The sequence below is a fragment of the Schistocerca gregaria genome, chromosome X, assembly GCF_023897955.1.
Source record: "Schistocerca gregaria isolate iqSchGreg1 chromosome X, iqSchGreg1.2, whole genome shotgun sequence".
Lineage (NCBI taxonomy): Eukaryota > Metazoa > Arthropoda > Insecta > Orthoptera > Acrididae > Schistocerca > Schistocerca gregaria.
This window is the reverse complement of record NC_064931.1, coordinates 435713493-435728680: the sequence shown is the minus strand read 5'-3', so window position 1 is coordinate 435728680 and position 15188 is coordinate 435713493. Positions and strand designations below refer to the sequence as shown.

Below are 15188 nucleotides of genomic sequence, written 5' to 3'. Positions count from 1 at the left end.
GCATTCATCTTTGGACTCTAAGCATTATCTTTAGCTGTTCTGCCATGTTCAGTTCAGTTCTTTGTTATCCTTGTATGTGTTAAGGTTAATAAATGAACTATTACTAAATGGGTGTGATTATTAGTGCAACCAAGCCGGTAATCTTCCTCAAGGGTTTCTTTTTAGGGAGGGTGAGCATTTTATCTAGGATGGAGAGCCATCTAGCAGTAACAATGTTGTTTTTGTAATTTGTAGATAGAGTTGGCCCAAACAAATACTGCTCATGATATGTTTCATGTGATGGCCAGTTTAACCAGAAAGTGTCGGTTTCATTTCTGATTACAAACAAAATTAGCTTTAAAGTGGAGTTTTATGTGCCCATTTAATAGAGTACTCCCAAATAAGTCTAGTATGATATTAATTTTATCAATGTCTATTAACAGGGACTGTAAAACATGAAGAATAACTGGTACTCCAACAGCAACTTTCATGCCATCCTGCCCTACACTGTCTGCAGCTGCCATGCAACAGTGCTACTCAGTCACTGTTTGTGTACTGGCTGCTCTTACTGTTTTACTGTCCATGTTAATATATATCAACAAAATAAATATTGCACTAGATTACTTTGGCCCTGTTCTATAGAAAAGGCGTGTAAAGTCAGCTTTAAAAGTCATTTTGTTTGTAAAATGAGACAAACCGGAGCTTTCCATTACACTGGGAATTCCATGAAAGATGTGGTGAGCAGTATTTGTTTGGACCAACTCCAGCTATACATTTAAAAAATGAAATTTCAGCCAAAACACCAGAGAGAATGCACCTGAGACAGGTTGTGTGTGTGTGTGTGTGTGTGTGTGTGTGTGTGTGTGTGTGTGTGGTTGTTTGGGTAGGGGGAGTTAACACAAACTTTGAATTGATCACTACTTTATGTTTTACCACTTTAGTAGTAGTCATACAAACATTAACGCATTAATACCCCCTGAAAACTTTCTTTAAAACACATATACATGTAAAATTACTGATATACATATGAAACAAAATTGAAGCTAGCTAAAAAGCATGTCAATCATTGTAACCAGAACAATATTGTTTAAATTTCAGGGGTTGGTGTCAAATGTCACTTTAAGTGGATACCTTCTTACCAACTGGAATATCACTGGATTTCCTCTCAGTAATATATCAGCTGTTCAAAAGTTAGATGCAGCAACAGAGGTGTCTTCAGAACCTTATTTTTATAGAGGTTACTTCACAATTCCATCAAATGATACAGCACCAAAAGACACTTTCCTGGATGTTTCTGGCTGGCACAAGGTGAGTAATTTTATTAATTTACTACTGAAATGCTGTAGGTACTATATCTGAGGAAATGTGGTAGAAATTAAGAAAAGCAGTGAGCAACCCGGTAATATTTTTAAAATATATTTATGATGTTTCTGTGACATCTAAAAATTTCCCAAATGAAGCTCTCATTCTGCAATTCTGATGAAGTTCCCTGTAGATTTAAACTGTGTTTAGACTGGAATTTGGTCCAAAAACTGTAGTTAAACCATTTGTGCATGTTATCCCTTCATCCAAGTGGGTGAGTTCAGCAGGGTAGGCAAGAGAGCTTCTATGAAGTTTTGAAAATATGGTTCAATTGAAGACGTGTGGATGGGTTGTGAATTTTGCATGGATAGCTCAATTTGGTTGGAGTATTGCCCATTAACAGCAAGGTTCTGTGAACAGGTCCTGGATTACCATAGAGTTTTAATCTGTCAGAAAAATTTTGCAGTGTATACATGATCTAATGAACACCTCAAATATTCATTCATGACTAAAGTCTATCATCTGTTGTAGCTCTTAACAATAAGGCAACTGATAACGCTCTGCCAAACTTAATAGGAAGCATAAATGTCTGTTGTGGTTCTAAACTGTATTCCTGCACTGAATCAGTTTGACTTTGATAAAATTAACATTAAAACTTTTTCCAAAGTAGCTATAAATTTCAGACAGTGTCTCACATTAGCCAAGGTATTCAGAATCCCTCACATATCTCACATGTTATTATGAAATGATTGCTCCATATAAGGTCAGAGAAACAGAAACTAAGATACAGATAATTCAAATTTAAATACAAACTTTGGTAAGCAAAATATTTGATGAATTTTATCATTCCATTAGTAACATTGTTCAACAAATGAAACACTAAAACAGTAACTATGACAACTAACAACTAACAAGACTATGACAAGCAAACATAACAACATCATACCTAGCAACTATGCAGGTTTAATGGTATGAACATAATATCTCGTAAATGTTTCACATTAGATTCATGCAACAAACACCACTTACATACTATAATTCTAGTTAGTTAATGTCAATAAGCATGTCAATTTTAAAAAAAGTCTATGTTTGCACAAAAAACACACATTCTAAGTGGTATTACAATCTGTTTATTGGCAAACAGTATGAGCCCCTGACTACCAATCAATTCTATGAAAACTGCACATCAATAGTGCTTTCCATTTCCACAATATCTGCAGTGCAAGTTTTAGATGATTCACCCTATATACAAGAAATATTAGTGGCAGTTAAAAACTGGCTGAATAAATGTGCAAAACAATTATATTTTCATCTGCTTCCAACCAGAACTCTGTTAGAGAACTGTAACACAAAATCATTTGAGTTAAATGTGATGCCCAATGCTCCATTTTCACTTTGAGCTAAGCTGCCATTCATTTATTTTCATTATGAGACACAAATCATAAGACTTATAATTATCCTATTATTATTACATTTGTTGATCAACCTACTTATTTCTGATATACCAAAAACTAATGTGTGTTAATCAAAGTGAGTCAACTTTATATAAGCCTAATGCTTTTGGGAGGCTGAAAACTATTGATACAAAAATCACTACTTCGTTGTTGCAACATCTACAGGGTGTTACAAAAAGGTACGGCCAAACTTTCAGGAAACATTCCTCACACCCCAATTGAAAGAAGGTAATGTTGACTTTGGTGCTTGTGTTGACATGCGACTCATTGCTCTACAGTACTAACATTGAGCACATCAATACGTAGCATCAACAGGTTAGTGTTCATCATGAATGTGGTTTTGCAACCATCGGTTGCAAAAGCTAGTAATTGTGAGTGTGTGTGTGTGTGTGTGTGTGTGTTTTGTTCATTGTGCCTGTCTGCCGGCGCTTTCCCGCTTGGTAAGTCTTGGAATCTTTGTTTTTGAATATATTTTTCCCATGTGGTCTGCTTGTGTCTGTATGTGTGTGTGTGTGTGTGTGTGTGTGTGTGTGTGTGTGTGTGTGTGTGATGATATTTAAAGTTCCAGTTTCAGAACACTGTAGGAAGAGGACCATGGCTCAGAATGACATCAAATTTGAAAGAAAGTATTATTGACTTATGGGGACATGTCATGGAACAAAAACAAATTTAACACAATTGTTGACTAAACATAAAATCCATAGTAAGTGCCACAACTGCTGTTTTGCAGAAATTGCAAAAATAGTCCAGAAAGCATTCCTTTTTGATATCCTTTTTTTTTTATATAGCCTGAACAAATGAAGATAGTTAATCTACAAACATTTTTAGAGTTAAGTTACTGTAAAACATTTAACAACAACAACAACAAAAATTGTTATTGGGACACAACAAGAACAGGGCTATGTGCCAACCTCTCTAACATAAAAACCTGGCTAAGTCCACCACTTATATCTGTAAATTAAGGGGTGTGGGGAGGATAATAATAACAATTTTACTATTATAAAAATCTGGAAACTACTGTTTACAGTTTTTCTATAGTAACTATGTTATTATGAAAAGTCAGTTTCGCCTACAGAAGTGCTGTGTCAGCAAACAAACTAGTTAAAAAATAAAGACAAAATCAAGCATGTTACTGTGTTCTTACAAGTTTTATTTCAAAATAAGTACCTTTTACAAAGTTTAAAAAGTTACATTCTGTTTTAATTTACCACTATTTTATAAACAAGATATTACAATGTTACAGTCTATAAACAGCTTCTGTGTTTACTCAGTCAGATATTGGTAAAACAGTTTGTTTTCTTGTTTGAGATATGGTATCATCTTTTTTAAGTCCTCCTCCTTCTCAGTTTTCAGTCTGTCTGTTAGTTCAAGCTGGGGTAGATCTAAGCCTTTTATGGTTTCCATCTCCACACCATTTTTGAATACATTCATTTGCATCCACATTTCAACTTCATTGACTGTCTTTTTTGTAAACATTTTTACTGCGTTGGTTTTGGAAACTTTGAGCCAAATGGCCTTGGAAATTTCTAACTTTTTGTGATGAGGTGTCCCGTAGATACTTTGGAGAAGTCATGAAAATCACCATCATTCATCATACTGGTTAGAAAAGGAGTTTTACTATTGGCATTACACAAAACTCTCACAAGATCCAAAGGAAATTCACGTTTTTCTATTCTTTTTCTTTTTTCAATTAGAGTAAAGTCACGGTCACAGGTTAAGTATGAGTGTACAGAGACAACATACTTGTGGTGAACTTTGTCAAAGAAATCATTAAAAACAAAGTATATCCATAGGAACAATACCATTGGATTTTTGTTTTGGCCACAGCTGTTGTCAAACCACACTATTAACTTTTTTTTGGGAAATTTTAATTTTAATCCCTCTTAGCATGGAGCTCGCTATTTTGTTGCCTCCCCTGCCACTCATGCCCTCGTGCCAAAGAAACATAAAATCTTTATTATTATCTGCTATCTGCAATCCCAAATTGTAACAAGAAAGTTGATGTAAATAATACATTTGGCAGTGTCACAATGTTGGCAAAGAGAAAACCTGTTTAAATGTATGGATACTGAGCATGTATCACTTGTAGGAGTGGTAGAATATACATGATCACACTTCATCTCTTTTCTAGCTCTTTCAGCTTGTCTGTGATGAAATTCTAGTGAAGTATGATGTATAGCTCCATTGGTTGAATCATTCAACATTTTACTTTTAAGCAGATCACATGTGTTACAGGTATCTTTCCTTGGGCAGTGAAATCTCAGTTTGGGAAAGAGTTCTTTCAATACTTGTTTGTAGCATAAATAGCTAATGTTTGTGTTTGGATAAAGCATAACAAAAGTCTCATACATTCTGCTGTAATTTAAATCTTGGCTTGAAAATGTAAGGGAGCTTTTAGCCCTTGTGTAATAGCTTTCGTCCTTGGGGAAATTTTTGATGTGTTCAACAATGCATTTTACATCAGCAGCTGTATGTTTCCTTTCTTTGTTTTTGTTTCCCCTATGTTCAGTGTAGGTAACACCACCACTCTTTTTTGATTTTGCCAAGGTTTCCACTCTTTGCCTGGTAATTTTGTGTATTTCCAGAAAGGCTTTTTGCAAACTTGAAAATGTCTGCCTTCGTCATCAGGAACTATATAAAAAACACTAGCCTGCCTGTGATTCTCCTTGGGTTCTTCATAAGAACCATGACACCTTCTTCTGACATTGTGTACACTTATGTTTTCCATCAAATAAGAGTTTTGCTTAACATTATAACCTGGCTCGTAGAACTGACTGAATATCTTTAATATGTGTTCCAATGAATGCAATGTCTCTACATTGATAGCAGCATTGACATGGAACCTACAACAAACAAACAATGGAATTAGAGGCATTAAACAATTTGTGACTGCCATGAATAACCTGTTTGTTTGCTACTCTGCACAGTTAAATGGTTCAAATGGCTCTGAGCATTATGGGACTTAACATCAATGGTCATCAGTCCCCTAGAACTTAGAACTACTTAAACCTAACTAACCTAAGGACATCACACAACACCCAGCCATCAAGAGGCAGAGAAAATCTCTGACCCCTGAAAATCTCTGAATTGAACCCGGGAACTCTGCACAGTTAGTAGGTCTACTATAGTCCAGGAACCAAGTCAAACATAACCTAATATAATCTAAACATTGGTTTATCTTAAAACGCAAAAAAAAAAAAAAAAAAAAAAAAAAAAAAAAAATCGAGCAAAGTTCTTCACAAAATGTGTTAGTGGAGGATGTTTTTGAGGTACAGTAACTTTCTTATTTTTCTCATATGGTTTTCCCTCAGCTCTTAGCTTTTTATTTATTCGGGAAACACTACCTTCACCCCTTTTCCAACATTTTCTTGTTTCAACAATCACATAAACCACAATAGTCAACACAACAGACAGGACTAATCACTGCAACTTTAACACAGTTGAACTTCAAACTAAAAACAACAGCATCGGCACATAGCCCGGATTTTGTTTCAGAACAGGTGGCACTTAGCACCTGGTGCATTCGGGTGGTAATATTTTAAACCACTTCCACACTAATTACTAGATAGCCTGATTTTTAGTGGGGAAGGTTAGGCACATAATCCATATTTTGACAATAAAACATTTTATTTTTATTTTTTGCTCTTAGACTGGATTTTATAATTAGTCAATAATTTTAGCAATAGATGTCATTGTAAGTATGTTAACATAAATGAGTTTGGCTACAAATGACAGACGAATCATACAAATGACAGACGAATCACAATATGACAGGTATTGTTTCAGTTGTGCATTACATCATATGTACTGTTCAGTGTACATGACTGCAGAAGCTGAGCAGTCAGCAGTTGTGGCAGTGTTACTTAGATAAGCCTGTCCACCATGGACAGATGGTGCCACAGTGCATGGGAAAAACAAAAATGAAATTGGTTTTTAATTGCCCTGGGGCCAAAAACTGCATTAGAGGTAAAATGACATTGATTTATAATTTGTATAAGACTGGCAAAAGACTTGTTCAGTATGCTGAACACCATTTTCTGTCACAACTTGAAATCAAGAAACAGATAAACAGTATGTTTTACAACACATTGGAAAGTCTCAGCGGTCACGTTCAGGAAGCATTTTGCAATGCATGCCTTCAGTTCAGCTACATTTGTAACTGAAGCACTGAACAAAACATCTTTCAGATATCCCCACAACAAGAAGTCACACAGATTAAGAACAGGTGATCTGGATGGCCAGGCTGTAGGGAACTGATGGTTCAAATTTCTAGTAATTACAAGATACATCTGCAGCAGGTACTTTACTAACTGTACAATGTGTGGAGACGTGCTATCTTGAATAAAAATCATCCTACCCACACATCCACCCTGTTGAAGGATTGGAATAACATTTGTGTGGAAGACTCTCATAGCATTTACCTGTGATTGTACTGGTAACAGGACCCATAGGCTCATCTTCTCCAAAAAGTGGGGCCCTACAGTAAATGTCATCAGCATGTATCACACAGTCACTTATGCAGAATCAAGTTGTACTGGTTCATGTGTATACGGAATTACCATTGTCCATATTCTGCAATTCTGCCTATTGACATGTCATTGGAGATAGAAATGAGCTTCCTCTGCCTGCAGAATGGTCCATGGCCATTCATTGTCCACTTCAATGTGAGTAAGATATTCCAGAGTGAATATCTGTCTAGTGCCAGGTCAGCAGGAAGCAACTCCTAAACATGGGTGATTTTGTATTGCTAGTAGCGCAGGATGTTTTGCAGAAGTGTATATACTGAGCTCTCAAGCACATCCAGTGTTTGAGGAATTCCCCATACACTGCATGTGGCACACCACAGCTTGATCTCTCCTGTAATGTTGTGGCCACATCGTCAACAGACTGAAGATCAACTGCTTTCTTCCACCTGCCACATGTCACTTCAAATGAACATGTCTTTTTGAATTTTCAATAATTTTCTCCAGAGCCTTAACAAACAGTGGACCAATGTTATTTTCACACCCTTGAGTGTCTGGAACTTCTGCAGGGCTACTGACACATAGTCACAGTTCTTGGAAAAGAGATTTATCAGCAGCACATGATCCTTCATGGAGACAGTCATTTTGGCCACCTTGCATGCAGATCAAGGAATAGAAATGCGCTGCACATCTGTTTGTGTGCATATTCTGACACTTACAGTGCCATCTATTGATCAAGCATTTGTTAACTTCCCCATGTATCAATAACATGCTGTTCCAATTTGATGCTATTGATATCATTTTAAGCATTCATTATCCTTCTATAGCATTTTGAAACTGGAACTTTACATGTGGACACACACAGTATACAGTGTTTTGCCAATACAGGAGTTTGTGCACAAACTGCCTTCTTGATTATGTACCATTAATATTTGATGGGATTCATGTCATGTGATCTGCGGGTTCAAATCATTAACTTGAATTGTCCACAATGTTCTTCACGCCAGTCATGAACAGTGGGGCCCAGAGATCTGGCTCATTGTCATCCATAGAAATTCCATTGTTGTTTGGGAACATGAAGTCCATGAGTGGCTGCATATGGTCAATGATCAGTTCTGCTGGACCATGGGACCCAGACTATTCCATATAAACACAGCCCACACCTTTATGGAGCCACCCACCACTGGCTTGCCCAGTGCCTTGTTGGCAACTTGGGTGCATGGCTTCGTGCCCACGAACCCTACCATCAGGTCTTACAATCAAAATTGGGACTCATTTGACCAGATCATGGTTTTCCAGTATTCTAGGGTCCCACTGACATGGTCACAAGCCAAGGATGATGTGCTGCAGCAAAGGAACTCATATCAGTTGTCTGCTGCCATAGACCAGTAATGCCAAATTTTGCTGCATTATCCGAATGGATACAGTCCTCATACATACCACATTGATTTCTGCAGTTATTTCACACAGTGATACTTATCTGTTGGTACTTACAACTCTACACAAACGCCGCTGCTCTTGGTCATTAAGTGAAGGCCATCAACGACTGCGCTGTCAGTGGTGAAAGGTAATGTCTGAAATTTGGTATTCTCAGCGCATTCTTGACACTGTGGATCTTGGAATGTTAAATTCCAAAACGATTTCCAAAACTGAATGTCCCATGCATGTAGCTCCAACTGCCATTCCATGTTAATTTCCAGTGTGTGGCTATAACCATGTTGAACACCACCTGAGTGCATGCACTACTCTTTTATAATTTGTGTATGCAATACTATCACCATCTGTATATGTGCGTAATGCTATTCCGTACACACACATTGTTTAGCCATTTTGCACTTCCTGTCGAACTCATTTTTAAGACGTTTGTATTCCTTTTTGCCTGCTTCATTTACTGCATTTTTATATTTTCTCCTTTCATCAATTAAATTCAATATCTCATCTTTTACCCAAGTATTTCTACTAGCCCTTGTCTTTCTACCTACTTGATCCTCTGCTACCTTCATTATTTCATTTCTTTAAGTTACCCATTCTTCTTCTTCTGTATTTTTTCCCCCCATTGTTGTCAATCATTCCCTAATGCTCTCTCTGAAACTCTCTAAAATCTCTGGTTCTTTCAGTTTATCCAGGTCCCATATCCTTAAATTCCCTCCTTCTTGCAGTTTCTTCAGTTTTAATGTACAGTTCATAACCAGAGTCCACATCTGCCCATGGGAATGTCTTCCAATTTAAAACCTGATTCCTGAATCTCTGTCTGAGACCTTCCATTATCTCCAGGCTTCTTCCATGTATACAACTTTCTTTCATGATTCTTGAACCAAGTGTTAGCTATTATTAAGTTATGCTCTGTGCAAAATTCTACCAGGCAGCTTCCTCTTTCTTCCCTTACTCCCATTCCATGTTCACCTACTACATTTCCTTCTCTTCCTTTTCCTACTACCGATTTCCTGTCAGCCATGACTATTAAATTTTCGTCTCCCTTCACTATCTGAATAATTTCTTTTATCTCATCATACATTTCATCAATCTCTTCATCATCTGCAGAGCTAGTTGGCACATAAACTTGTACTACTGTGGTCAGCATGGACTTCATGTCTATCTTGGCCACAATAATGCATTCAGTATGCTGTTTGTAGTAGCTTACCCACGTTCCTATTTTCCTATTCATTATTAAACCTACTCCTGCCTTACCCCTATTTGATTTTATATTTATAACCCTGTGTTCACCTGACCGGAAGTCTTGTTCCTCCTGCCACCAAACTTTACTAATTCCCACTATATCTAACATTAACCGATCCATCTGCCTTTTTAAATTTCCTAACCTACCTGCTTCATTAAGGGATCTGACATTCCATGCTCTGATCTGTAGAACACCAGTTTTCTTTCTCCTGATAACAACATCCTCCTGAGTAGTCCCTGCCCAAAGATCTGGATGGACGATTATTTTACCTCTGGAATATTTTACCCAAGAGGATGCCATCATCATTTAACCATTCAGTAAAGCTGCATGCCCTTGGGAAAAATTATGGCTGTAGTTTCCCCTTGCTTTCAGCTGTTCGCAATACCAGCACAGCAAGGCTGTTTTGGTTAGTGTTGCAAGGCCAGATAAGTGCATCATCCAGACTGTTGCCCCTGCAACTACTGAAAAGGCTGCTGCCCCTCTTCAGGAACTACACATTTTTCTGGTCTCTCAACAGATACCCCTCCGTTGTGGTTGCACCTACGGTATGGCTATCTGTATCGCTGAGGCATGCAAGCCTCCCCACCAATGCCAAGGTCCATGCTTCATGGGGAGGGGGGGGGGGGGGGGGGAGGTGAGGTGATATTATCAACAACACATACAATCAGTAGCTTTTAATAAGAAATTCATCAGTGGGGTAGGAGCTGCCCACCAATAAGTTCTTTACACTAATCTTAAACTGAATTATATTAGTAGTTAAAATTTTATGGCTGCTGGCAAGTTGTTGGAAATGCATACTATTGAATAATGCATGTGTTTCTGGACCAAAGTAAGTGCCTTTAAAATGTATGAATATTATTTATATTTCTGGTATTGATTTCATGAATTGGGCTGTTGGATTGAAACAGGGATTTGCTTTAAATGACAAATATCAATAAGGAAAAATATATACTGAGAAGCAATAGTTATTACCCTAGTTTCTTAAACAGGGTCTGCAGTATGTTCTTGAGTTCACATCACAAATAATTCATATTACATATTTTTGGATTTCACCTGCCAGGTTAGTTGAGAGCACTAATGTGCTGCTTCCTGGACACGGGTAGGTGTGCTGGTTCCAGATCGAATCCACACAGTTGCATGTGTACTCTATAGCACTAACTGCAGGTGAATATAGCTTAGCATGGAGAAGGAGCTGCTATCTACATGAGATAGTTACAATAATATAAAAACATTGCTACACTCAGAATTGGTAGTGTTTGGCATTATAAAGCTGTGATACAGAAATATAAATTCATAGAAAGTGAATAAAAATGATGATAATATACAAGGTAATACCTGGTAATTTTGAGTTGTTCATGAAACTACCTAAAGCTTTGTTAAATTTTTAAATTTATGAATGCAATAATGAACTTCTCATGAGAGCAATACTCTCTTGCCTTTTCATGTAACCTGAAACATGACACTGTTCTCTGACAACTATAAACAGGTATTTCCTTCTTCCTGTAATGTTGCAAGTGATATGCCATATTTACAACTATACATTTGTTATACGATAATTTCTGCTGTTAGTCACCTTGCATTTAAACAAAAGTGTGGGAGTACGAGCATCAGAGACATATATGGCTAACATTGTTCATTATGTAACCATGACAACCTACTTTAGTGTGTACATGACACCAAGAGCAATTCAGTTCAACAGACTAAGTAATGTCTGGCAGATGATGCACATGGAATTAAAAAATAATTTTTGTTGATCTGAAGATGGCTCATTGATTACTCATACTAACCTAGAATTTTTATCCACACATTTTAACGTAACAGACTGCCTGTTTTCCAATTTCATGGAAATTAATTGAAATCACTATCTTTAGGAACAGATATCTGACATTGTCAAGGAAATGCAATATGTTGGCTTGGTATCTACCACTGATGGCTTAGCTGATATTTTCTTCTGAACCTTCTGCAGCATTGCAGAAAAGCTAACTTGTTTCTTGGGTTGAGCTCTTTTTTGATCAAAATGAGTTTGTATGATATGTAGATTCACAACATCAAAAGAATTTGTTGTTGGCTACTCTCATAAAATTTCACCAAAGTGTTTAAGGCTTCTGAAGCCTCGACCCACGAGATGTGAATTGTAGGCATTTCTTCTTCATCACCCTCAATTTTTGGTGCCTCCTGTGGTTTGAAAACACTTTGTAATATTTCACTGTGTCAGCTCTTGTTTGATAGCTAAATTCCTGTCAATTTTGACCCATTTGTCAGCTTCCTCTGCCGAATACATACTCAGCCCATTAACAGATGCTGAATTTAACATTCATAAAATTTGAGAGCTATCAGCTTTCGACTCATCGACATTTACATCACTGTCCATCTCAGCTTCTTCAAGCAACACTGATCAAATTGTAAGTACTGCCTGTTATTTCTAGTGAACAAAGAACTGTTTATATTAGCACAAAGCTACCTTGCAACAATATAATTGACAGTGAGGCAGACAATTGTTATTAGTGAGTCACTATACCAAGTGGTTCTGATGTTACTCAGTGACCTCCATTTCTATTTCCAGTTGTACCAAGCTAAAAATAAGGGAAATTTTTCATATGTGATGGAGTGTTGTGGTCTTACTGTAATATGTACACACTTTTAATAACTCTGTTTCACCAATAGACAACTTAGGTTTTAGCAGCTCCTTAGTGGATACTCTACATTTTCAAGAAAAGTATCCCAAAAGAAATTTGTTAAAACTCATCTTTCTGTTCAAAAGATGTTTTTCTAAATTGAAACTCTTTAAAAATTCTGGTATTGTTGATGAAATCAGTATGAAAATAATCAAATGTTGTACAGATGAGCTTTTACCATACTGATCTACTTTTTTAATTTTTTTTGTTCCAAAGTTGTGAATGATGTTTGTATGAGTTAATTGTTTTTTATGCAGGTATTTTGTTGATGATGAGTATCAGTTGGTGGGTAGGTAATGTTTAAGAGAGTGTGGTTGGGGTGATAAGTATGTTTTATGTTGTATTTTGTCTTTATTGTAAGAGTGTAGTAGATTTGTTTATGTATTTAATTTTCTGTGAGATGTGGATTTTGTAATTTGTGTTTGAATAGTTTATTATTATTTTGAGGTTTGGGATGGTAGCTGAATTTTGTATTTATTAGTTTATGTTCGTGGGTGGGTATGGTCTGACATTGTAGGTATGAAGGTGTTGGTGGTGCCATGAACCTCAGTTGATCTGTACTGGGTGTCTCGCTTATAGGTTGTCAGGCACATTTTGTCAGCAGTTTCAGCAGATATCTGCAATTTTGGTTTTGCAGTGTGTAGCTGGTGTTAGCTCAAACAAATATTGCTCATCTTGTCTTTGATACAATGCCCAGTATCAACAGAATGTGTTGGTACATTTCTCATTTTAAACAAAATGATTTTTATATCAGGATTTTATGTCCCCATTCGATAGAGCACTACCAGGTTAGTCCAGTGTAATATTCATTTTAATGATACGTTTTAACAGGAATAATAGAACATGAAGAATAATCCATACTGCAGCATAAGTTGAGCAATGCGCCTCTGTCTAGCATAGCAGTCAGTCTGGGTAAGGGCAGTGCTGGTGCAGCTGGAATACTTACTATTCCTCACATTTTACTGTCCCTGTTAATACATATTGGTAAAAATATCACACTAGATTAATTTGGGACCACTCTGTCAAATGGGCATGTAAAATTCACTTTAAAAATCATTCTGTTTATAATTGGAAATGAACTGAATCTTTGTATCGAGAATGGGTGTCCCATGAAAGACATGATGAGCAATGTTTGTTTGGGGTGATTGAATCCACATGCTGCTAAAGCAAAATTTCAAATATCCACTAAAACACAGGAGAAAATCTGTCTGGCGTACCTTAGGAGAGACATCATGTATATTTCGACTGAAATTTCCTGTGAACAGTGCTGGAGTCATGTGGGGTTTTGTAGTATTGTAGCTTTGTTAGAGCTAGTGATAATTCCAGTGCCATGTGGCGCTACCAAGAGGGAAGAGCATTGTGTTCAGCTTATGTCTATGGCGCATCATACACATTTGCAACAGCAATTTGAGCAGCAGTTGGCACCACAGTGACACAACAATCTGTTACTTCAAGGCCAGCTCTGAGCCAGCCACCCTGTAGAGTGCATTCCTCTGACCCCAAACCATGACCATTTGCAACTACAGTAGTCTCAAGTGAGAGCACATTGGAGGGCAGGGTGGACGTCTGTTGTGTTTTCTGATGAAAGCTGGTTCTGCCTCAGTGTCAGTGGTACCCATGTGTTGGTTAGAAGGAGGCCAGATAAATGTCTGCAACCAACCTGTCTGTGGCCTAGACATACTGGCCCTACACCTGGAGTTTAAGGTCTAGGGTGCAATTTTGCATGACAGCAAGAGCACTTTCATGGTTATCCCACACACCATGATTGAAAATTTGTTCTTCAGTGTTCAAAAATTCTTCAGCAAACCGATGTTTAGGATATTGCTCTGTAATTGTGCAGGTCCATCCTTTAAATAAATGGGAGTCAAGAGTTTCCAGTTGCTTGTGACTTTGAGCTGGACAAGAGATTCATGACAAATGCAAGGTAATTAAGGAGCCAGTGCTACAGAGAACTCTCTGTATAATCCAACTACCATTCCATCCAGATGTAATGACTCACTTGTTTTCAACTCTTTCAGTTTCTTCAGTATGACATGGATGCCTATTTCAATGTCTTGCATGTGGGCGTCTTTGTGACAGTCAAATGATGACATGTTCATACAATCCTCCTACATGAAATATTTCTTGTCTTGAAATTTAAAACTTCAGTTTTCCATTTGCTGCCTTCTGTTGGCACACCAGACTGGTTGATGAGTGACTGGATACATATCTTCAGCCCACTTAGTGATTTTACACATGATCAGAATTTTCTTGGGTTCTCAGCAGGATCTTACAATAAGATATGAAGGTGAATGTTGTTTGTTTTGCACATTTATCTTCTTATGGATGCACAATTTTCAAGTACATTTCACCTGTCAACATTTGCAGTCTTTTTTCCATTTACTGAGAGTGCAACAGTTGTTAAGCCATGGTTGATCTTATCCATCCTTAATCCACTTACTTGTCAAATACACTGATCAGACAGAACATTATAAACACCGACCTACTATCAATAGAAACCCATCCAGGGGATAGAAGCAGCACCTGATGAGGAACAACTGCTACTCAGAGAGATGCATGGTGCATCAAGTATCAGTGAGCATCAATTATCAGTGAGCATGCTGCCTGTGTGTAGAATGGGGAAGGAGCACAGTATACC

At 37.3% G+C, this 15188-nt stretch overlaps 1 protein-coding gene across 1 annotated transcript in view; it reads left to right on the top strand.

The window, feature by feature from the left end:
* LOC126298123 (beta-galactosidase-like) overlaps positions 1 to 15188 on the top strand; it is a 263518-nt gene that overhangs the window by 235585 nt on the left and 12745 nt on the right. Inside the window, exon 11 of the mRNA XM_049989441.1 lies at positions 1078 to 1287. Coding sequence (XP_049845398.1) covers positions 1078 to 1287 — 210 coding nt within the window. The remainder of the gene's footprint in view (positions 1 to 1077; positions 1288 to 15188) is intronic.